This window comes from Channa argus, chromosome 19 (genome assembly GCF_033026475.1).
Source record: "Channa argus isolate prfri chromosome 19, Channa argus male v1.0, whole genome shotgun sequence".
NCBI lineage: Eukaryota > Metazoa > Chordata > Actinopteri > Anabantiformes > Channidae > Channa > Channa argus.
In genome coordinates, this window is record NC_090215.1 from 13399103 (window position 1) to 13416013 (window position 16911).

General features: G+C 38.9%; 2 protein-coding genes across 5 annotated transcripts; one reads left to right on the top strand and one right to left on the bottom strand.

Moving 5' to 3' along the window:
- Nucleotides 1–9: 9 nt before the first annotated feature.
- On the bottom strand, nucleotides 10–16831 carry acad11 (acyl-CoA dehydrogenase family, member 11). 4 transcript variants are annotated; one of them, XM_067486489.1, is made up of 20 exons: nucleotides 16629–16831; nucleotides 16404–16503; nucleotides 15570–15695; nucleotides 14686–14847; nucleotides 14431–14595; nucleotides 14209–14350; nucleotides 13972–14093; nucleotides 13755–13861; nucleotides 13433–13544; nucleotides 12126–12203; nucleotides 11697–11835; nucleotides 11290–11397; nucleotides 10383–10481; nucleotides 2574–2643; nucleotides 1638–1723; nucleotides 1467–1538; nucleotides 1105–1259; nucleotides 848–964; nucleotides 419–528; nucleotides 10–340 (listed from the first exon to the last, which is right to left on the bottom strand). In XM_067486489.1, the coding sequence occupies exons 1-20, from the start codon at nucleotides 16748–16750 to the stop codon at nucleotides 226–228; spliced, it is 2307 nt and encodes a 768-aa protein (XP_067342590.1). In that variant the 5' UTR covers nucleotides 16751–16831; the 3' UTR covers nucleotides 10–225. The 4 variants fall into 4 exon arrangements, with proteins under 4 accessions (XP_067342590.1, XP_067342589.1, XP_067342592.1 ...); XM_067486488.1 differs by having other exon boundaries at nucleotides 14686–14850; XM_067486491.1 differs by lacking the exons at nucleotides 15570–15695; nucleotides 16404–16503; nucleotides 16629–16831 and adding an exon at nucleotides 15181–15524 and having other exon boundaries at nucleotides 11–340.
- ackr4b (atypical chemokine receptor 4b) lies at nucleotides 4445–9652 on the top strand. Its single transcript, XM_067486495.1, has 2 exons — nucleotides 4445–4651; nucleotides 6233–9652. The coding sequence occupies exon 2, from the start codon at nucleotides 6241–6243 to the stop codon at nucleotides 7342–7344; it is 1104 nt and encodes a 367-aa protein (XP_067342596.1). The 5' UTR covers nucleotides 4445–4651; nucleotides 6233–6240; the 3' UTR covers nucleotides 7345–9652.
- Nucleotides 16832–16911: the final 80 nt, after the last annotated feature.

Genomic DNA, 16911 nt, shown 5'->3' on the forward strand with positions numbered 1-16911 from the left:
AAACGTTTATTGGAATACTGCTTTTGATTTATCTGAGGTTGTAGTTAAAAATGCTTGTAAAATGTGTAAATTAGTCTTAATCTTTATTGTATTTTGGTATTAAATGTATTTATTTTACAAAATTAGTTACAATCTTTTCCAGCACATTAGTAAAAGGTTACTGAAAAGTCTAAAGGCAGTGCAGTTGATTTTTGCAATTTCAGTGAAGCTAATGTGAAATCTTCTTTACAGTTTGGCCTGTGCTGTCTTTAGCTGATCTCTCAATTCTAGGCGAGCAATGGAGGAAAGATGCACCTCATCTGGTCCGTCAGCGATTCGCAGAGTCCGTGCATATGAGTACCTGTACAAGAATGTCATATTTTTATCACGAGATTGATTCCATGCTCCTTGTTTGTTAGCATCATAACGAGATACTCACATCTGTGCTAGAGGAAAGTCGTCGCTTAACCCTGCACCTCCATGCACCTGTAGAGCACAGTCCACCACCTTACAGACCATCCTGGCTGCTGCCACCTTGATCATAGCAATCTAGGAAGCAAATCAGCATCAGCGAAATCAAAGGGTGCAAAAGAAAAAATATGCCTTAAATAATCATGCAGCTATAGTGTGCATTCACTTAAAGTGACAAAATGTTTTTTTTTTTTTAAATGCTGTTTTATGCTTACAGAATTCCCTCAGTACACTGTTAAAGAAAATAAAATCACATTCTTGTCTCATTGTTAAGATGAATTAGCAATCTGAAATTGCAGATGTTGACTTTTATAGAAACCACCAAAGACATTAGGATTAAATATACAGTGGCATTTGGACACAGCATAAAACTACTTAAATTGAACCAAAGAGTTACCTGTTTGCGAGCAGCCTGGTTTCCTACTGTATCCAGTGCATGAGCAGCATGTAGCGTCAGCAGGCGGGTCTGCTCTATCATGAGACGACACTCTGCTATCCAGTGAGCAACAACTTCCTAGACACATAGACAACACACGTTTAGGTGTATCTGCTAACCTTGCGCTAGGTGTCATCGGAAAGAAGAGAGCCCAACACATACTATCACAGCCCTGAACCTGAAGTTTGATTAAGCTCTGTGGGCATGTTTTTACTCACATGTTGGTACAGTTTCTTTCCAAATGTGCGCCTGGTAGCAGCTCTCTGGCAGAGCAGCTCCAGTGCCAACTCTGCCAGGCCAATAGCTCTCATACAATGGTGTAGCCTGCCTGGCCCCAGACGACCCTGTGCAATCTCAAATCCCCTGCCTTCTCCTGGACAAAGAGGGACATAGCAGAGACACCATGAATCATCACTGGAGCCAAATGATCTCTGTCCAGGTGACGTTATATACATACAATTCAGTCCAAAATCATTTGGTCTTAACACAGTAAAACTAAGAAATCATATGTTATTATAGCTTTATAGGTGTAGAATACTTCTTTACTTGCTATGAAAGACATAGAAACACACTTTCTTACCCAGAATAATGTTGGAGGCAGGGACACACACGTTTTCAAAGTGCACTTCAAAGTGGCCCCCGTGGATAGCATCTGAGTGAAGCAATGCGTAAAAATATTAAATCAATGCTCATTTGTCACATTTGAGTGCAAGAAGAAAAAATATTGTGGATAAAGAGGAAGACGTAATACCATCCCGCCCAAACACAGTCAGTGGTCTGACACGCTTTACCCCTGGTGTGTCCATAGGTACAAGGATCATGCTGTGTTGTCCGTACCTAAAAAACAAAGGTATAACCAAAGAATGATGCACTGTACTTTGGTGACAATAATTATAATTAACAATGGGATATATATATTTTACAGCATCCAATGCTGGTGAGAATCTAAAACTGATTTATTTCCAAACAATGGCATCATGGGTGGGTGTGTTTTTCGGTGACTACTTTGGCAACAAATAAAAGGTGCATTACCTATCTTGGGTGTGGTTGCTATTTAAGATTTCTCATTAATATCCTAAATCCTTGGAACTGATGAGCACTGGTTAAGATTTGTGCCAATTATGTGTCAGCCATGTATCAGATTCAACCGAAAGCAGGATCCAACCAGACTAAATAAATACATTTTTCTACTATGGGATACAAACATCGAAGCAGTTACAGTTGGCAGTGTTATTAAAGTGCATGCTGGGAAGTTTTACAGGTAAATAACCACCCAAGTGAAAGGAATGCAGACAAGTATATAGTTAAATATAAGGCGATTTCTACAAAACTGGCCACTGTCATGCCCTTGATCCCTTAATCCCAATTACTTGCTAGAGTGTGTGTGTGTGTGTGTGTGTGTGTGTGTGTGTGTGTGTGTGTGTGTGTGTGTGTGTGTGTGTGTGTGTGTTGTGTGTGTGTGTGTGTGTGTGTTTGTGTGTGTGTGTGTGTGTGAGAGAGCGTGAGATTAGGGGTGAATAGCTAGTAGAGTAACAGGTTATTGGTAGAATTAAAATTCCACAAAAACAAAAAAACTATAATAATGAAGCCTGTGGTTGAAAACACCAGAAGCTGTGTGCAAATACAAAAATAATGTGTTTTTCTTACTTTCTCCACCAGAAAACTAGAGTTTCTCAACACAACTGACCTGTTGCTTACATCTGGAGAACTGCTACGGCACATCACAATGGCAACTTTGCATTGGGAACTGCCAGCACCTGGGATGGGGGAATAAATCACATGGTACATTTATTTGTATTCCTGTTCTCTTGCCATCTGGTAGTATAACACGCAGTAGGACAAAACAACAGTCCAACTCCGTCATTCCTTAACAATTCCATGACCCCAGTTTGGTCGGAAATTGTGTGTCATGCTGCCTTGAAGGAGCTACACACACAGATGGAGATGGTGACTGATTGGGTTTCTCTACTGGCTGTTCCAGTGCCACCAAAGGTTGAATTACATTTCCTGAGTTGAATTGCTTTACATAAAGTAACAGTCTATTTAAGATTAAGCAGAAAACCTGTACTCCAGTCATTTCTGAATAAAATTAAAAACAATTCATATAAAAGCCAAAAACCTCCCACTAGAGGGCAACATTATATAGACCAGTTTTAAAGTATCACAAAAACTAGATACAGTGACAATGTGAAATTTACAAAGAATAAGACTGTTAGCTAGTGAGCACAGGCACAATGTACAAATGCAGGATTTACTGAAAACTCTGGAATTTCCCTTTTGGAAATGTTCTTTCAGGCAGTCTGCCTTCTGGCCTTGAATCCCTAAAGCCCAGCCAAGATGACCAAAGGTCTGCCTTCCTGTTTTTATATTTGTCCTAATGTCAAAACTGTTCCCATTAAGGACAAGACACGTGGACACCAGACAGGACATTAATAGTCTAATGCATATTCACATTATTATTAGAATCGCAGCGTGAGTGCATGTGAACACTTAACACAATCTGATAGATGTTTAAGATTTATACTGATATCCAATTCCAGAATATTTGACAAACATTAAATGATTATGTACGCAATGTAACAAAAACATCAAAGTTTGCCAATCATCTCCACCCAAAAACCCCATAGAGGAAAGCCTGTTTGTCTTCCAGGCAGGCAGGCTTTTCCTGTGAACCCTTACATAAGTCCCACAGTTCATGATACAAGGTAAACCCTGTTGTCATTCGACAGTCATGTCTCTACAGGTCTTATTATCACAGGAATGAAAATAAACCATTCCAGCCCCAATAATCTGTCTCCCTGAGAATGTGACATCCAAGCATCTATGTTATTGAATTTCTGGAAATCTTTTATGTGCATGTGTCTTGCTTCAAAAACACATTTCTTTTTAATTTGCCCCCTTTTTTCTTTTTCAATGTGAGAATATTTTTCTTTACTTTTTCCCAGATCTGTTTGCTTTTGTTGATTTTTCACTGTTTATTTAAATTCCTCCCTCACACACACACACACACACACACACACAGACAACAACAACAACAACAAAAAAAAAGAAAATAGGCACAGAGAAAGAGACAGAAGGATTCCAAAGAAAGTATTTCAGAAGCAGCTGAAATAAGGAAACAACATTCCTTGGAAAAAAAAAAACAGGAAACCAAAATACGTTAGCATCAGTCATGTATTTCAAGTTTTACAGTATTATACACACACAGTAGTTTAGCCAAAGGATCTTTGCCAATGTGAGTGTGTACCTGACACGCTATAATCAACTGCTGCATTCCTTAGTTACCACAAGAAACACAATTATCCTGTTACAAACACAGTATATCATTTTATCACTTGTTTTCTAGCACCAACAAAGGGCAGCTACCAGGGCACTCCCTGTGTGACACCACCATTGTGAGATTAACTTCACAATTTATCTGAGATTGGAAAAACTGCTTCTTTGTATAATGCTTTGACAGTATTGCATTTGAGAACAGTAAGAGTATCCTGCAAAAACTAATGGTCAAAGAGACCGTCACTCACTCACTCACTCACTCACTCACTCACTCACTCACTCACTCACACGTAGAGTAGAGTAGCTACGTGGTGAAAAGAGTGTAAGTAGGGAGTGGAATAGGCTGAGGCTTAAAGATCAGAGATTTCAGTGCTGCAGTGCAGACAGTGTTTCTCCCTGGGATAATCAAGGACCATTGCTGTGTGACACAAGGAGGATTATTATCAGCTACTCCACACACACACACCTCACAAAAGGAGCAGACAGAAGGTAAAAATATCTCATCACTTCTCTTCATATTCTGAAACACTTTCAACAAGTTAAATGATAAAAGTTTTAAATCTTTACCACGTTATGTAGTTACTTGAATACAACATGTTAAGATGCTCATTTATTTACCATGTTATTTAAAATACTTGTATTGTTAATTTTAAGTTAACATTAGATGCAGATATATGTAAAGATATGCTGACATGTTTATCTGATGTGTCAAGATTTACTTGTGTGCGAACTCAGAGTCAAAGTCCTGAATGTTTTATGATATCATTATAAACGGAGTGGGGCAATGATAAACGCGTGTATACAGGTTCTCCTACTTGGCTTAGTGATTTGCAGTATCTTTCTGTTCGGTAATATTATTACAACTTTTAGTGCAGAGCTTAGTTGTCAGAATAAATAAAGTGAGTGATTTTGTCTGAGTTATTTTACGCCAAACTTTTATCCATTATTTTCCAGATAAAACAAATTAATGCACAATTGTTTATATAAATGTGATAAAAAATCTCAGTCCACTACTAAAATCTCTAACTCTTAAAGTGACTTAGAGACCTTGAAACATATAATAACCCTTGGCTACATTTTAAATAATTGTTTTTCCAGCCTTATTAAAGTTTTGTTTACATCTCTAATGTTTGTACTGACAGCAAGAACATATGGTTGCATTTCCAATTATCACTTCAATAATAAAATCACAATGTAATTGCTAAATTACAAATCCAAGTTGATGTTCATTTATCTAGTCAAAGAAAAAAAACATAAATGAACAGGACCATCAGCTGCATTTTACTTGTGAAGACCAATAACCCTAACAGCCATAAAAACATACGTTGTACAATTTAAACGATTGCTCCTTACATAAGTTGTGCAGCTGCTGACAGCAGGAGGGGACACTACAGAGTGCTTTATTGAACATCTGTTTCAGAATCCTCCCATTCGGGATATAATGACTTATTATATAACAAACCTGGTAACTTTTCATAAAATAAAAGTGTGAATTGTTAAAATGTCCCATATGATATACATAATATCTTGGTATTTTTATATCACCTGTCTCCTACATTCGACTTGCTAATGAATTAAATAAAAACACAAAATATGATGTACATGAACAAAGTGTAATTAGTAATTTCCATTCAGCTTGATCATCATGTTTCTCAAGGAATTTGATAATGAGAGATTGTGAATAAAGGTGTCGTAAACCAAAAGATGTTACTTCAAAACTCTGTACTGTACAAATTCACAGAATTTCCTGAAAGGATGTGAGAGGAACTTTTTTTCCCCCTCACAGTTGTGTTTACTTGGCTCATTTAAGCGCGCACAGTTCAGACATGCAGAGCTTAAACCATTAGGGAAGCCATGCAGGAGAGATTCCTTTCATGCAAAATAACAGAAATAACTCCTCTTTCCTGTTTTGGAATAAAAGGAGTGTGTTCTGTTAAATAACATAAACACATTTTGTCGGTGCAACTGGTGGATTATAAAGTCTATGAATCGTATTAAAAAATGTTGTCACCTTTGAAAGTAAAATAAATGCTTCCCTATGTTTGACGGTTTCCTTGTTTTTCTGTACAGCAACCAAAATGGAATACGATCCTGACTATGAGGACAGCTTAAATGAAAGTTATGATTACTCTGAATTTGCCATCTGTGACAAAGAATCAGTGCGCTATTTTGCCAGTGTCTTCCTGCCAATCATCTACGCGCTGGTGTTGGTAGTGGGTCTGGCTGGGAATGCCCTAGTGGTGGTGGTCTACACATCACGACTGCGACTAAGGACCCTGACAGATATGTGCATCCTTAACCTTGCCATTTCTGACCTGTTGCTTCTCTCAACCCTACCCTTCTGGGCCGCTGACGCAGTCCACGGTTGGAACTTGGGTGTAGCAGCCTGCAAGATCACCTCCTTCTTATACAGTACCAACTTCAGTTGTGGCATGCTACTGCTGGCATGTATCAGTGTTGATCGATATCGTGCTGTAACCCAAAATCCAACAGGCAGGACTGACACAGGCCCTCGGGGAACGAGACAATGGCTCCTGGTGTGTCTGGTGTTGTGGGCAGTAGCCAGTTTTCTTGGCCTCCCCGAACTTATCTTCTCCACAGTTAAGCACTCTCATCACAGATCGAGCTGTACTGCCAGATACCCGCCCAGCATGGCCCGTCCTGCGAAGGCTGCCTTGGAGCTGCTGGAGGTGATCCTTAGATTCTTGCTGCCTTTCTTGCTCATGGTGGCATGCTACAGCTGGGTAGGCTGGACACTGAGCAGGGCAGCTGGGGTGCAGAGAGAACGGAAATGGCGTGCCTTGCGAGTCCTGCTGGCTGTGGTGGCAGTATTCCTGCTCACTCAGCTGCCCTACAACGTGGTCAAGCTGTGCCGAACGATGGACATCATCTACATGCTTGTGACCAACTGCGAAGTCAGCAAGAGGCTGGATCATGCTCTTCAAGTGACAGAGAGCCTTGCATTAACACACGCCTGCATTAACCCACTCCTCTATGCCTTCATGGGGTCCTCCTTCAGGGGACATGTGCTCAAGGTTGCCAAGCACCTTGGACAGCGACTTGGGAGACACCCGCAACAGGTCAACGAGGAACCAGCAGTGGAGATAGCGCTCAACACTCGCACCCAAACACAATCCCACTCTGGTTCAGAAGACCAAAATACCAGCACCTTTACTATTTAGGACTGAGCATGTAGTCTGTGTCTGTATTACTCTAAGCACCTATACAAAATTGCATGTCTAACATCTGTTTACAAATCTTTATTTTCATATAAGCTAGCTGTCAATCCTGAACATGAATGCATAGTGTTAAAAAAAAATATATAGTTTATATGCACTAACTAAGCAAAGTATTTTGTATAAATTATGTATTTTGTTAAGTAAAAAAAACAAAAATGGGCAATTATGCGCATCTGCCAGCATATGTTCCAAACTGATGTTGAAACTCAAGCTGCTCAGAATACAACTCTGGTTCCTCACAACAAATCAAATTCGACCTTCCATGAGATCATCTGCATCTTATTTTACTACATCCCGTGGTTTTGGTTTAGTTTGAGATGAGAGATGGTTTCATTGCACAGTGGGTGACCCATTCTGTCGAAAAACATTTGGCGCACAAAGACAGAACAGCAAACAGCAGGAGGGATCCCTCCACTCCATCAAACCAGTGAAACAGCAATACGACGTATTTCTTAGAGGAGCGTTAAGAGTGACTGGTATTTTTCATTTAATTATGTTTCTTATTTTAATAATATGTTGATGAAAGAACTAAATTTGCAGTTTAGGCCGATCCACAGTTGTATATAATGCCTTCACATTTTAGTGGTTTCGTATAAACGCTCTCTCCAGACTACTAAAAAATGGACTTTTATCTTTTCCCCTTTAAAGTTACTCAATTCCATTGTGTTAATTTAGTCTCAGGCTAACTAATACATTTAGGCTCAGCATGTTGAAACTGCAACAGTCCAAAAGGGAATACCAAGCTATTCAAACCTGCTTGCACTGCTGCAGCTGTGAGAGAGAGTGGGCAGCTGAATCTGGCTAGGTTTCCTCACTAGATTCCCCACAGATAGCTCATAAAAAATGTTCAAATGAGCCGATTTCATTGTTTACCATTCTTTCCACTTACTTTCAGCTCCGGAAAGAAGCATGGATGTAAATAAATGTCATTTACTGTACCTGTTAGTGATCGTATTTTCCACTGTAATGCCATAAAGCTTGGAAGCGTGGGAGCAGGACACTTAACAATTCACCAACTAGGTGTGTCTGACCAGAACGTTTAGGCTACAGTTTCAATAGTCTAAACACAACAATGAATGGGTATCAGAAAATTCAAGAATTAAGTTGCATATCACAGACAGACAAGGAAGTCTTTAGACTCTTTAGACTTTTTATCTAAAAATAAGCCATCATTAAACTCTGCCTTTACAGTCTGCCTTTGATTTGAATTCATTATGATCTGACCCAGATGTATCATAAACAGTAAAAGATCAAGTAATAGTTGCCAGCCATTATATAAACAGATTAAACTGTATCTTAAAATCAGACTGTCATTTTGCTTAACGTGGCCCACACAAAACTTCATTTCTAATAGCTTGTACGAGGATTGCATTCCTCTAGTAGGTACTAATATCAGTAAACAGCTGTACATTCTTTGTGCCTTTGCGAGCATGTATCAAATACAAATGCCGGTGGCTTGTAGATAAAAGATTGCATATCTGGGAATACTTTCAATACATTTTCATGCCCACGGGTCTTACATAGCCTTCACACCACAGACCTGCACTGGGAAAATTATCATTATAACTTCCCATCTGGCTGTTCTCCACAAATAACAAAATAAATTCTGCGTCATTTTGTTGTGAATTAAAGACACCATTTTACGTGGGTCATTCCTTGAAAACTTAGTGCACGAGATAGAATGGATGGAATTATCATAATGCAATATAAAATTCACAGATGAAATCTGTTTTCTTGCATTTCTCTAAAAGAAAACTACAATAAAAACACACTTACACAAATCACATTAGTAGAAAACACATAATATCTTATGTAATATCCAAGTGTCTTGTACAGCATACTGTGAAACACCCATATATTTGATCCAAAGAGGGAATGACTCAACATCGCAAAACAGCATTATGTAATTTCAAATATTTTAACATTGTCTAGTTTTCCTTCTCCTTCAGTTGGTTGACATAAATTGGACTGAGTCTGAACATTGGAATGATAAGAAATGAAACCTACTGGACCAATACAACAGATGACAGAGTTTGTATGTTTGCTTATTGTTTTAAAAACCATAGCGCTAAAAATAACAGACTGTTTTCCTTTAAAGCGAGTTTAAACCTCAGACCACATCCGTGTCCGAGGAAACATCTGGAATATCATTAAGGTTGCAGTGAATGGTGGGTGCATAATAAGGAAAGCTGTGAATATTCCATTCATAACTGTTTATAAACTTGGAGACTGTGCTTCTTCTTTACATCTATTTTTCTGTTTAGTCATTTTAACCAGGAAACATAAAATTCACAAATATGTATAGAGATAGTTGTTAGTCAAAGACACGATTGCACCACAAAACAGAAGAACACTGACTCACACATTTCTGGAGAATAAACATATTCAATGTGTGGGCATTTACAGTTAAATTAACTTTTATTTTCAGCTTCTTTTTCATCCTAATTCACTAACAATAACTGAACAATTCAAAGTAAAATGTCAACTGAATCTGTGACTTCTTACTGGTTCGTACTTCTGGCAAACCAAAGCTGCTCCACAACATATTTAGCAGGATGAAATGCATCCAAGCATTTTCAAAAACACTGAAAGTTGTGTTGCACTGTGTTTATTGTGTGAGTCATCTGCACTTTTTTTTTTCCCCTAGAGTTGTCCATATGTTAGACGTTTAGATAGGTATTTACCTCTGGTAGAGCTTTGTACAGCCACATCAAGAATAATTATAAACTCATCTATTTTAGAGAAAACCTCATGAGTAGATAATGGACAATAAACTTTTAAGGTTTCAAGAGTACGAGGACATGCCTAAACAAAAGCGTTTAAAGCATGTTGAACAAGGTTTCCATAGAGTGACTCATTGTTTATTCAATGGGATTTTAAATCTTAACTAGTCCCAAACAACTCATCAGTGTTCCTGATGGACCCAATAAATATTTTCGTATATAATTGAGTTTTTATTTTTATTTTTTAAATGTACATACCACTGCTCCACCATTTCTTGCCATTTATGATGTAGTTGTCTTCGTTTCGTTGAAAAGTGCACTCCATGTTGGTCGCGTCACTGGAGGCCACATCAGGCTCTGGGGAAAGGGGCAACATAAAACTTACAAAAAATTTTTTTTACATTGAGTAAAAGAAAATAATCACTGAGAAACTTTGCCGAGTTTTACTTCTCCAGTTGCCTGGGTTTTCCTGCATTATGTTCCATCTTTTCCAGAATTCTGGATTCCAGCTAAAACCACAGGCATGGTGGTTAATAAAATAAACGCTCACATAATTGCCATATTTTAACTGTACAGCAAACAGAGCACTCACACAATATTCAAACTTAAAAAGGACACCAATCAGGTCCAAGTCAGACATAGCAATTTTTTCCGGAGAGGTTTCTGTTCCTCAGCATTCAGCGTAACAAATCAACTAAACTGCTGACAAAATACATCCCCAAAAAAAACACAACTAATCGCGATCTGTGTTTATGAAAACCACAGGGAGGTTCACACCCACTGTAATCACCTCTGGCAACAGCGTGCTGCTGTTTCCAGGGAGTGTGGAAACCAAACTTTAGAAAAACAAGGACAAAATACTCATAGTGTTCCGTGTTGGCACGTTGAAGTAAAAACAAATTTTTAACTGTCAGTAGCAAGCATGCTGTGTGTAACCTGGATCATCAAGGCCCACAACCATCTCTGGAATGATTGTGGGAACATACCAACAAATATTTGAGGATTGAACTTTAGCAGTACCTTTATTTATTTTTATATATATGTCTGGCTCTGACAATCATCTCTCTACTGACTCTAGACGATTCAGTGTTTTGTAAACCACAGTCCCCCTTTATAGGAAGCACAAATCTTTAGTAGATGCAGGAGAATACTGGCACAGCAATACCTGTCATACAGAAGCAGGAGCGTATCTCTCCTCTGAGCAAAGGCTCCAGCCACTTTCTCTTCTGTTCCTCACTGCCAAACATCTGCAGCACCTCCATATTTCCTGTGTCTGTAAAGAAACGTCATAATACATATTTTTTTTGCCATAAATTATGAGCTACATCCTCTCTAGGAGTTTAAATCATTCTTCTGTAACAGCAGGGTTTTGTTATTATAAAAGCTGAAATCTTGCATAAGGAGACAATTTTGTCTGACTAAAGAAGGGTTTATCCAGAAAATGAGAAAATATAATGCAATATAGCAAAGAGCATGTTCACGTTGCAAGTATAGCCATGCAAATGACAAAATGGACCTATAACATCATCAATGCCCTTTTAAATGAAATGAAAATCTAACAGGACGTTTTACCAGGGGCCTGACAGTTGAAGACCTCAGAGGCAAAAAGGCAGCGCCCAGTTTCCTCTGCAATATGGGCATAATCCAACTGACTGAGACCACTGACTGCTGGCAGGAACAGGTTCCACAGTCCTGCCTCCTTGGCTTTTATCTGGTCACACAGAGTGCACGAAATAAATTCTTCTACGATAGCAGATGTTTGTTTTATGATAAGTGGATCACTTTTTTCAGGAACAGTGTGTTTGTTTAAACAGTTTAATTCTAGATTGCAATATAGGGGAGATTCAGTCTTATGCCACACTGATACTAACTTTTATCTTGCTCTTCAACATTCCACTGTCCTTTAACACATTTTGGTCATATTTTTGTTAGGTTAAAAAAGGGCTTTGGTTTCCTAAGTAAATAATATATCTTTATTTTAAAATAAATATAAAAAAGTACCTTTAGATCTTCTATTATTTTGGGTGTGTGCCATCTCTGTGGAGACTGGGCATATTTGGAGTAGTACGCTGCAACTTCCTAGAGGACAAAATAAAATGTCCAGTGGACTGGTTATACAGGTCATAGTTGTGCTAATATAAATGTATTTCATGTTGATTCTACTCACACCAATGTACAACAATCATCTGACTAAACATGTCCCATTAAATAGAAAAAAAAAGTATAACTGCAGTGCAAAGAAAAAACAGTGGCACTGTTTGAAAATTCCTGCTTTTCTGCATAGATTGGTAAAAATCTGATCATGCCCAAAGTCACAAATATCCACAAATACATTATTTCTAACATAATAAAACCCAAACAGTTATGATCTTTCATGTCTCTATTGAACATACAAAATGATGGTTGCAAAAGGTGTTTAGAAATGGCTTGGCTTATAAAACCACTCAAAGAAATCGTAGTGTACTAGTCACATGCAGAATCCACTGATGTGAGCCATGGAGTTTAACATTTCTGTGTCTGAGTCAAACATATGCAAAACTCTGAACGGGCCTTGTATCCATGGCAGTATGCCAAGAAGAAGCCATTGGTTTCCAAACAAAACTAAGGAAAAAACATTACATCATGCCTGTAGTTTGCCAAAGCCCAACTTGGTACTTCACAATACTATTTGGAAAAGTGCTGACAGATAAAAGAAAATTAGAATTGTTTGGGAAGAACACACAGCACTATTTGTGGCATAAAAAGAGAACTGCATACCATGAAGAAAACATCATCCCAAATGTAGAGGGAGTATCATATTTTGGGGCTGCTAGCGGTCTCTGGATCGGGACAACTTGATATTGTGCAGGGGAAAATTTATTCAAGTTTATCAAGGTGTCCTACAGGATAATTCAGCAAGCTCCAAAGAAGCTAAATGATGCAGCAAGACCACGAACCTAAACATGAAAGTCCATCTACTAGAGAAGGACTTCAGAGACACGCAATCCCCCTTAGAGAATCCCCTAAAGAGAAACAGTTACACATGAATAGTATTGTATGTGTGATTCCTCCCCTATTCCACTCTGCAGATTTATTCACAAAAAAAGCAAAACAAATTTGCAAAGTACAAGGAACACGATGATGATGAGCAAATGATGACAGTTGTGCAATATAATTTATGTAATCAACTGAGTCATTGTTTTCTCACTTGAATGAATTTGTCCTGTTTGCATGAATGAACTGCTCTGTCAAATCCTTTCATGACTAACTTAAAAGTCCATCTTGACAAACAAATCTCGCTTTTGTTTTTAGTAGCTCTTGGCACTAACCTCCTGAGCAGGAAGGACGTATTGGCTCATGAATTCTTTGACCTCCTGGAGAACAGCCTGACCTTTAGCTGTCTGAAGAAACAGTCTGTGTTCTGTTGGACCTGTGAGAGAACTGGCAAAAGCCGGATGTGACACCTTGAAAAGCAAACGGGGGATGTAGGAAACAGATGCCAAATTTCAACTGTTGCTGGCTTAAGTTTAGTCAGCCCATGGAAGTGATCAGTTTCTTGATCTCAGGCAACACCGAATTCAGAAAATATTATAGTAATGGCAGCATGTTTGGGCTGTTTCATAGGCTCATTACATCAGAACCACAACTAACCTTTGCACAAGCTGCAAGGCAACCTTTGCCAAGGGTTCCACACACTGGTTGAAGTGAGCTGCCTTGGGTGCACTGGCGTTACCAAGTAGGTGACGAGCATAGATTCCCTAGTAAATAAAATATGTGACTTTAGACACTATGACTGTATATGACCTTACTGTGATCTGTAGTGACGAAGACAACACAAATGCAAATAGGGTAGTGCAGCTGGACGGACCTGAGCTATTCCTGCCATTTTAAAGACAGACAGGGCAATGTAGAAATTTAGCTCTGGCAGAGGAGAAGGGATCCCCCGGCACCTACAGTAAATGGAGGTCAGATCTCCCACAGCTGGGATACCTGCCCAATAATGTGACAAGGTTAGAAAGTTAGTAACTGTGACTATACACACAGAAAAAAAATGATGAAATATCTTTTTCCATTAAAAAAAAAAAAAAACAACTGCTGACATTACCTTCTATTCCTTTTAAGCTGCCCATTGTGCTGACAATGTTGAGACTTATGGGCCAGTAGTGAGGCATGAGGAAGTAGGCCAGGTCTGCTAATGGCTGCCCAGTGGTGGACAGTTCCCAGTCCAATACTGCTATCACACGTGCCTTATGATATTACACGCTTTGTTAAGTATTTATAGCCAAATGTAGGTCATTGGTAAGAATTACCGTGAGAGAAGTTGTACCTCCGTTGGATGGAATATCAAGTTGTCTAGTCGAAAATCTCCGTGAACAAGTGTGACTTCCTTGTCACTGGCTGGCAAATTCTTCATCAGCCACTCAGACAGTTGATTCATAGCTGGAATGTCTCTGTGGGCTGCTGCTTTGTACTGCTTTGTCCAGGTGGAAACCTTAATGATGGAAAAACACTTGTTATGCTAGACATCGCAGCTAAGACACAGAAAATTATTTGTTTCGCTAAGAGCAATGTGTTATCTCACTTGTCTCTTGCAGTAGCCGGATCCTCTCCCATAACCTTCGAGGTTCAGTGATGCCAAGTCTAATGAGTGTAGCTTTGCCAACACTTCCACAGCAGCCACATACAGTGCCGTTCTCTCTGCTGGCCTCATTGCAGGAAGACAAAGATCCCGGAATATGCGTCCCTGCTTAGTAGGAATGGATAGAAAACAAACTTTTCATAAAAAAGTGTAATTTGTCATCTCAAAAACTTGGAAATTATATTGCCGACATGCATATTTGTACACCTGTGCATAAACTGGCTGTGTTGACAAGCCAGAACACGTGAGTCCAGATTAAAACTTTTATCAGAACAGAATACAAAGGTCAAGCAAAACAACAGCAGGTAAAAAAAAAAAAACGGGTGGCAGAAGTACACAGAGGGTACATAGTACACAGAGGTAAGAATTTGTATAAAATATCACACACCCACAATGAGATGGACCAATAAAATATTCAATTTAAGAACAAATACTTACATTTTATTTTAATTTTTTTTGGTTTATCCCGTGAGTTCAGGGTTGCTACAGCGGATCATTGTCCGCATGTTGATTTGGCACCATTTTTACACCAGACGCGCTTCCTGACGCAACACTCCTCAGTTTCTGCTGGCCTTGCACTGCACAGCTGGGGATGGGAAAGGGCTTTTGGGGGTTCAGTGTCTTGCCCAGTGACACTTCGACATATAGCCGGGAACGGGGATCAAACCACAGACCCTGTGGTCCACGGCCAACCGCCTTACCAACTGAGCTACAGCTGCCCCAAATACCTCAATGCTGTATTTAAAACCAGTACTACTGCAAATGTAGTTTGTTACTCGTCACCTCTGATTAAAAGATGAAAGACTCTTAGCCTTTGTGGTACAAACCTTTACGTGCTCCATTAAGTAAAACTCTGTTCCAATAACTTCAACATCAGTGCTGTGCAAGAGAGGCTGCGGCACAGGGAAACCAGCAGAGAAGAGGGCTTTCTGCACTCGATACTCTCTGCCCACCTACAAAGAAAGTCATAAAGATCAACCACCCTGTGCTAAAACATCCATTATTTTATGGTCTCCCTTGTTTTCCAATATAAATATCCAAGATATAAACTGATGTGGAGCTGTTAATTTGTAGAAAGCTTCCTGAAAGAAAGTATTATTTTATTAATTTCAAATAAATGTTACTTCTAGAAACTCTTTAGTAATAATACTGTATGTTATTATTCAGAGTGGTCCTTTGTCTCGATTTGACCAGTCTTTATGATTTGTCAGTTTTTTTCCCAAGTACAATTCCTCTGAAAATCACCAACTGCATATGAACTTAACACAACAAAATCTGAAAGCGATTCACTTAGGAAATTCCCTTTAAAATAACTTAGAGGGCTTTATATGGGATTATATAAAAGTTTGCATCTCCATGTTATAAAATGTCAATTCCCCCCATTTCAAAATCAGGTATTGCAAAAATTTGTGCCCAACTGTATATAGGATTTAAAAGTTTAGAGCAATGAGTTGGGCCTTGATCCAGTCATGTATTACCTTTAAATGTGGCTTTCACACACAAAAGCACTTTGAACTTGACGCTAAATCAAATGTAGCTTCTCCCCCTGCTGGAGAAATGTGACGGCAGAACCACTGCTGCAAACATTTAACATTTAAAGAGATTGAACGCTGGTGCTAAAAGTTTTTAGGAACCAAAGTATTTTATTTGCCAAATCTTACCTGGTGAGCCCCGGGGAGCAACTCGCCTGGGGGTTTCTTCCTCAGAACATAACTATTTGACGGTGTCTGGATTAGGAAGGTTGGGTTTGACTGACCAGCACTAAAAAAAAAAAGTAATTATGAAACTGTTTCTCAGTTAGCTGAACACGATGAACGTGCACACTTTTCGCTTTCTACCAACTTCTCGCTTAAGAGAAAGTGGGAAACAAACGAGCTCCATCTTACCTGTATTGTCTGACAGTGAGTGTGTCATTATTGGACACCAGTGACTTGACAGACAGGTATCTTTGAAGTCTGTCAACACTGAATTTGTGTTGCTCTCGTACAGGAGTTGTCAGCTCTTCCATGTCTCAATTAGACGTGATTAATCATTTCTACATGTGAACTTTGGGCTGTCTGTTGTTCAGGACCCGGAAAGCTTGTGGCTGCACACACCAACGAAACGTCCTCATGATTTTCAGATATAGCTATTTTTTGATAATATCATATAAATAAATGAATAAATAAA

Coding starts and splice junctions, on each gene's coding strand:
- ackr4b (XM_067486495.1), top strand. CDS start 6,241: ATGGAATACGATCCTGACTATGAGGACAGCTTAAATGAAAGTTATGAT.
- acad11 (XM_067486488.1), bottom strand. CDS start 16,750: ATGGAAGAGCTGACAACTCCTGTACGAGAGCAACACAAATTCAGTGTT. Junction 16,504..16,628: donor CTCACTGTCAGACAATACAG/GTAAGATGGAGC, acceptor TTTTTTTTTTAG/TGCTGGTCAGTCAAACCCAA. Junction 1,539..1,637: donor GACTGTGTTTGGGCGGGATG/GTATTACGTCTT, acceptor TGCTTCACTCAG/ATGCTATCCACGGGGGCCAC.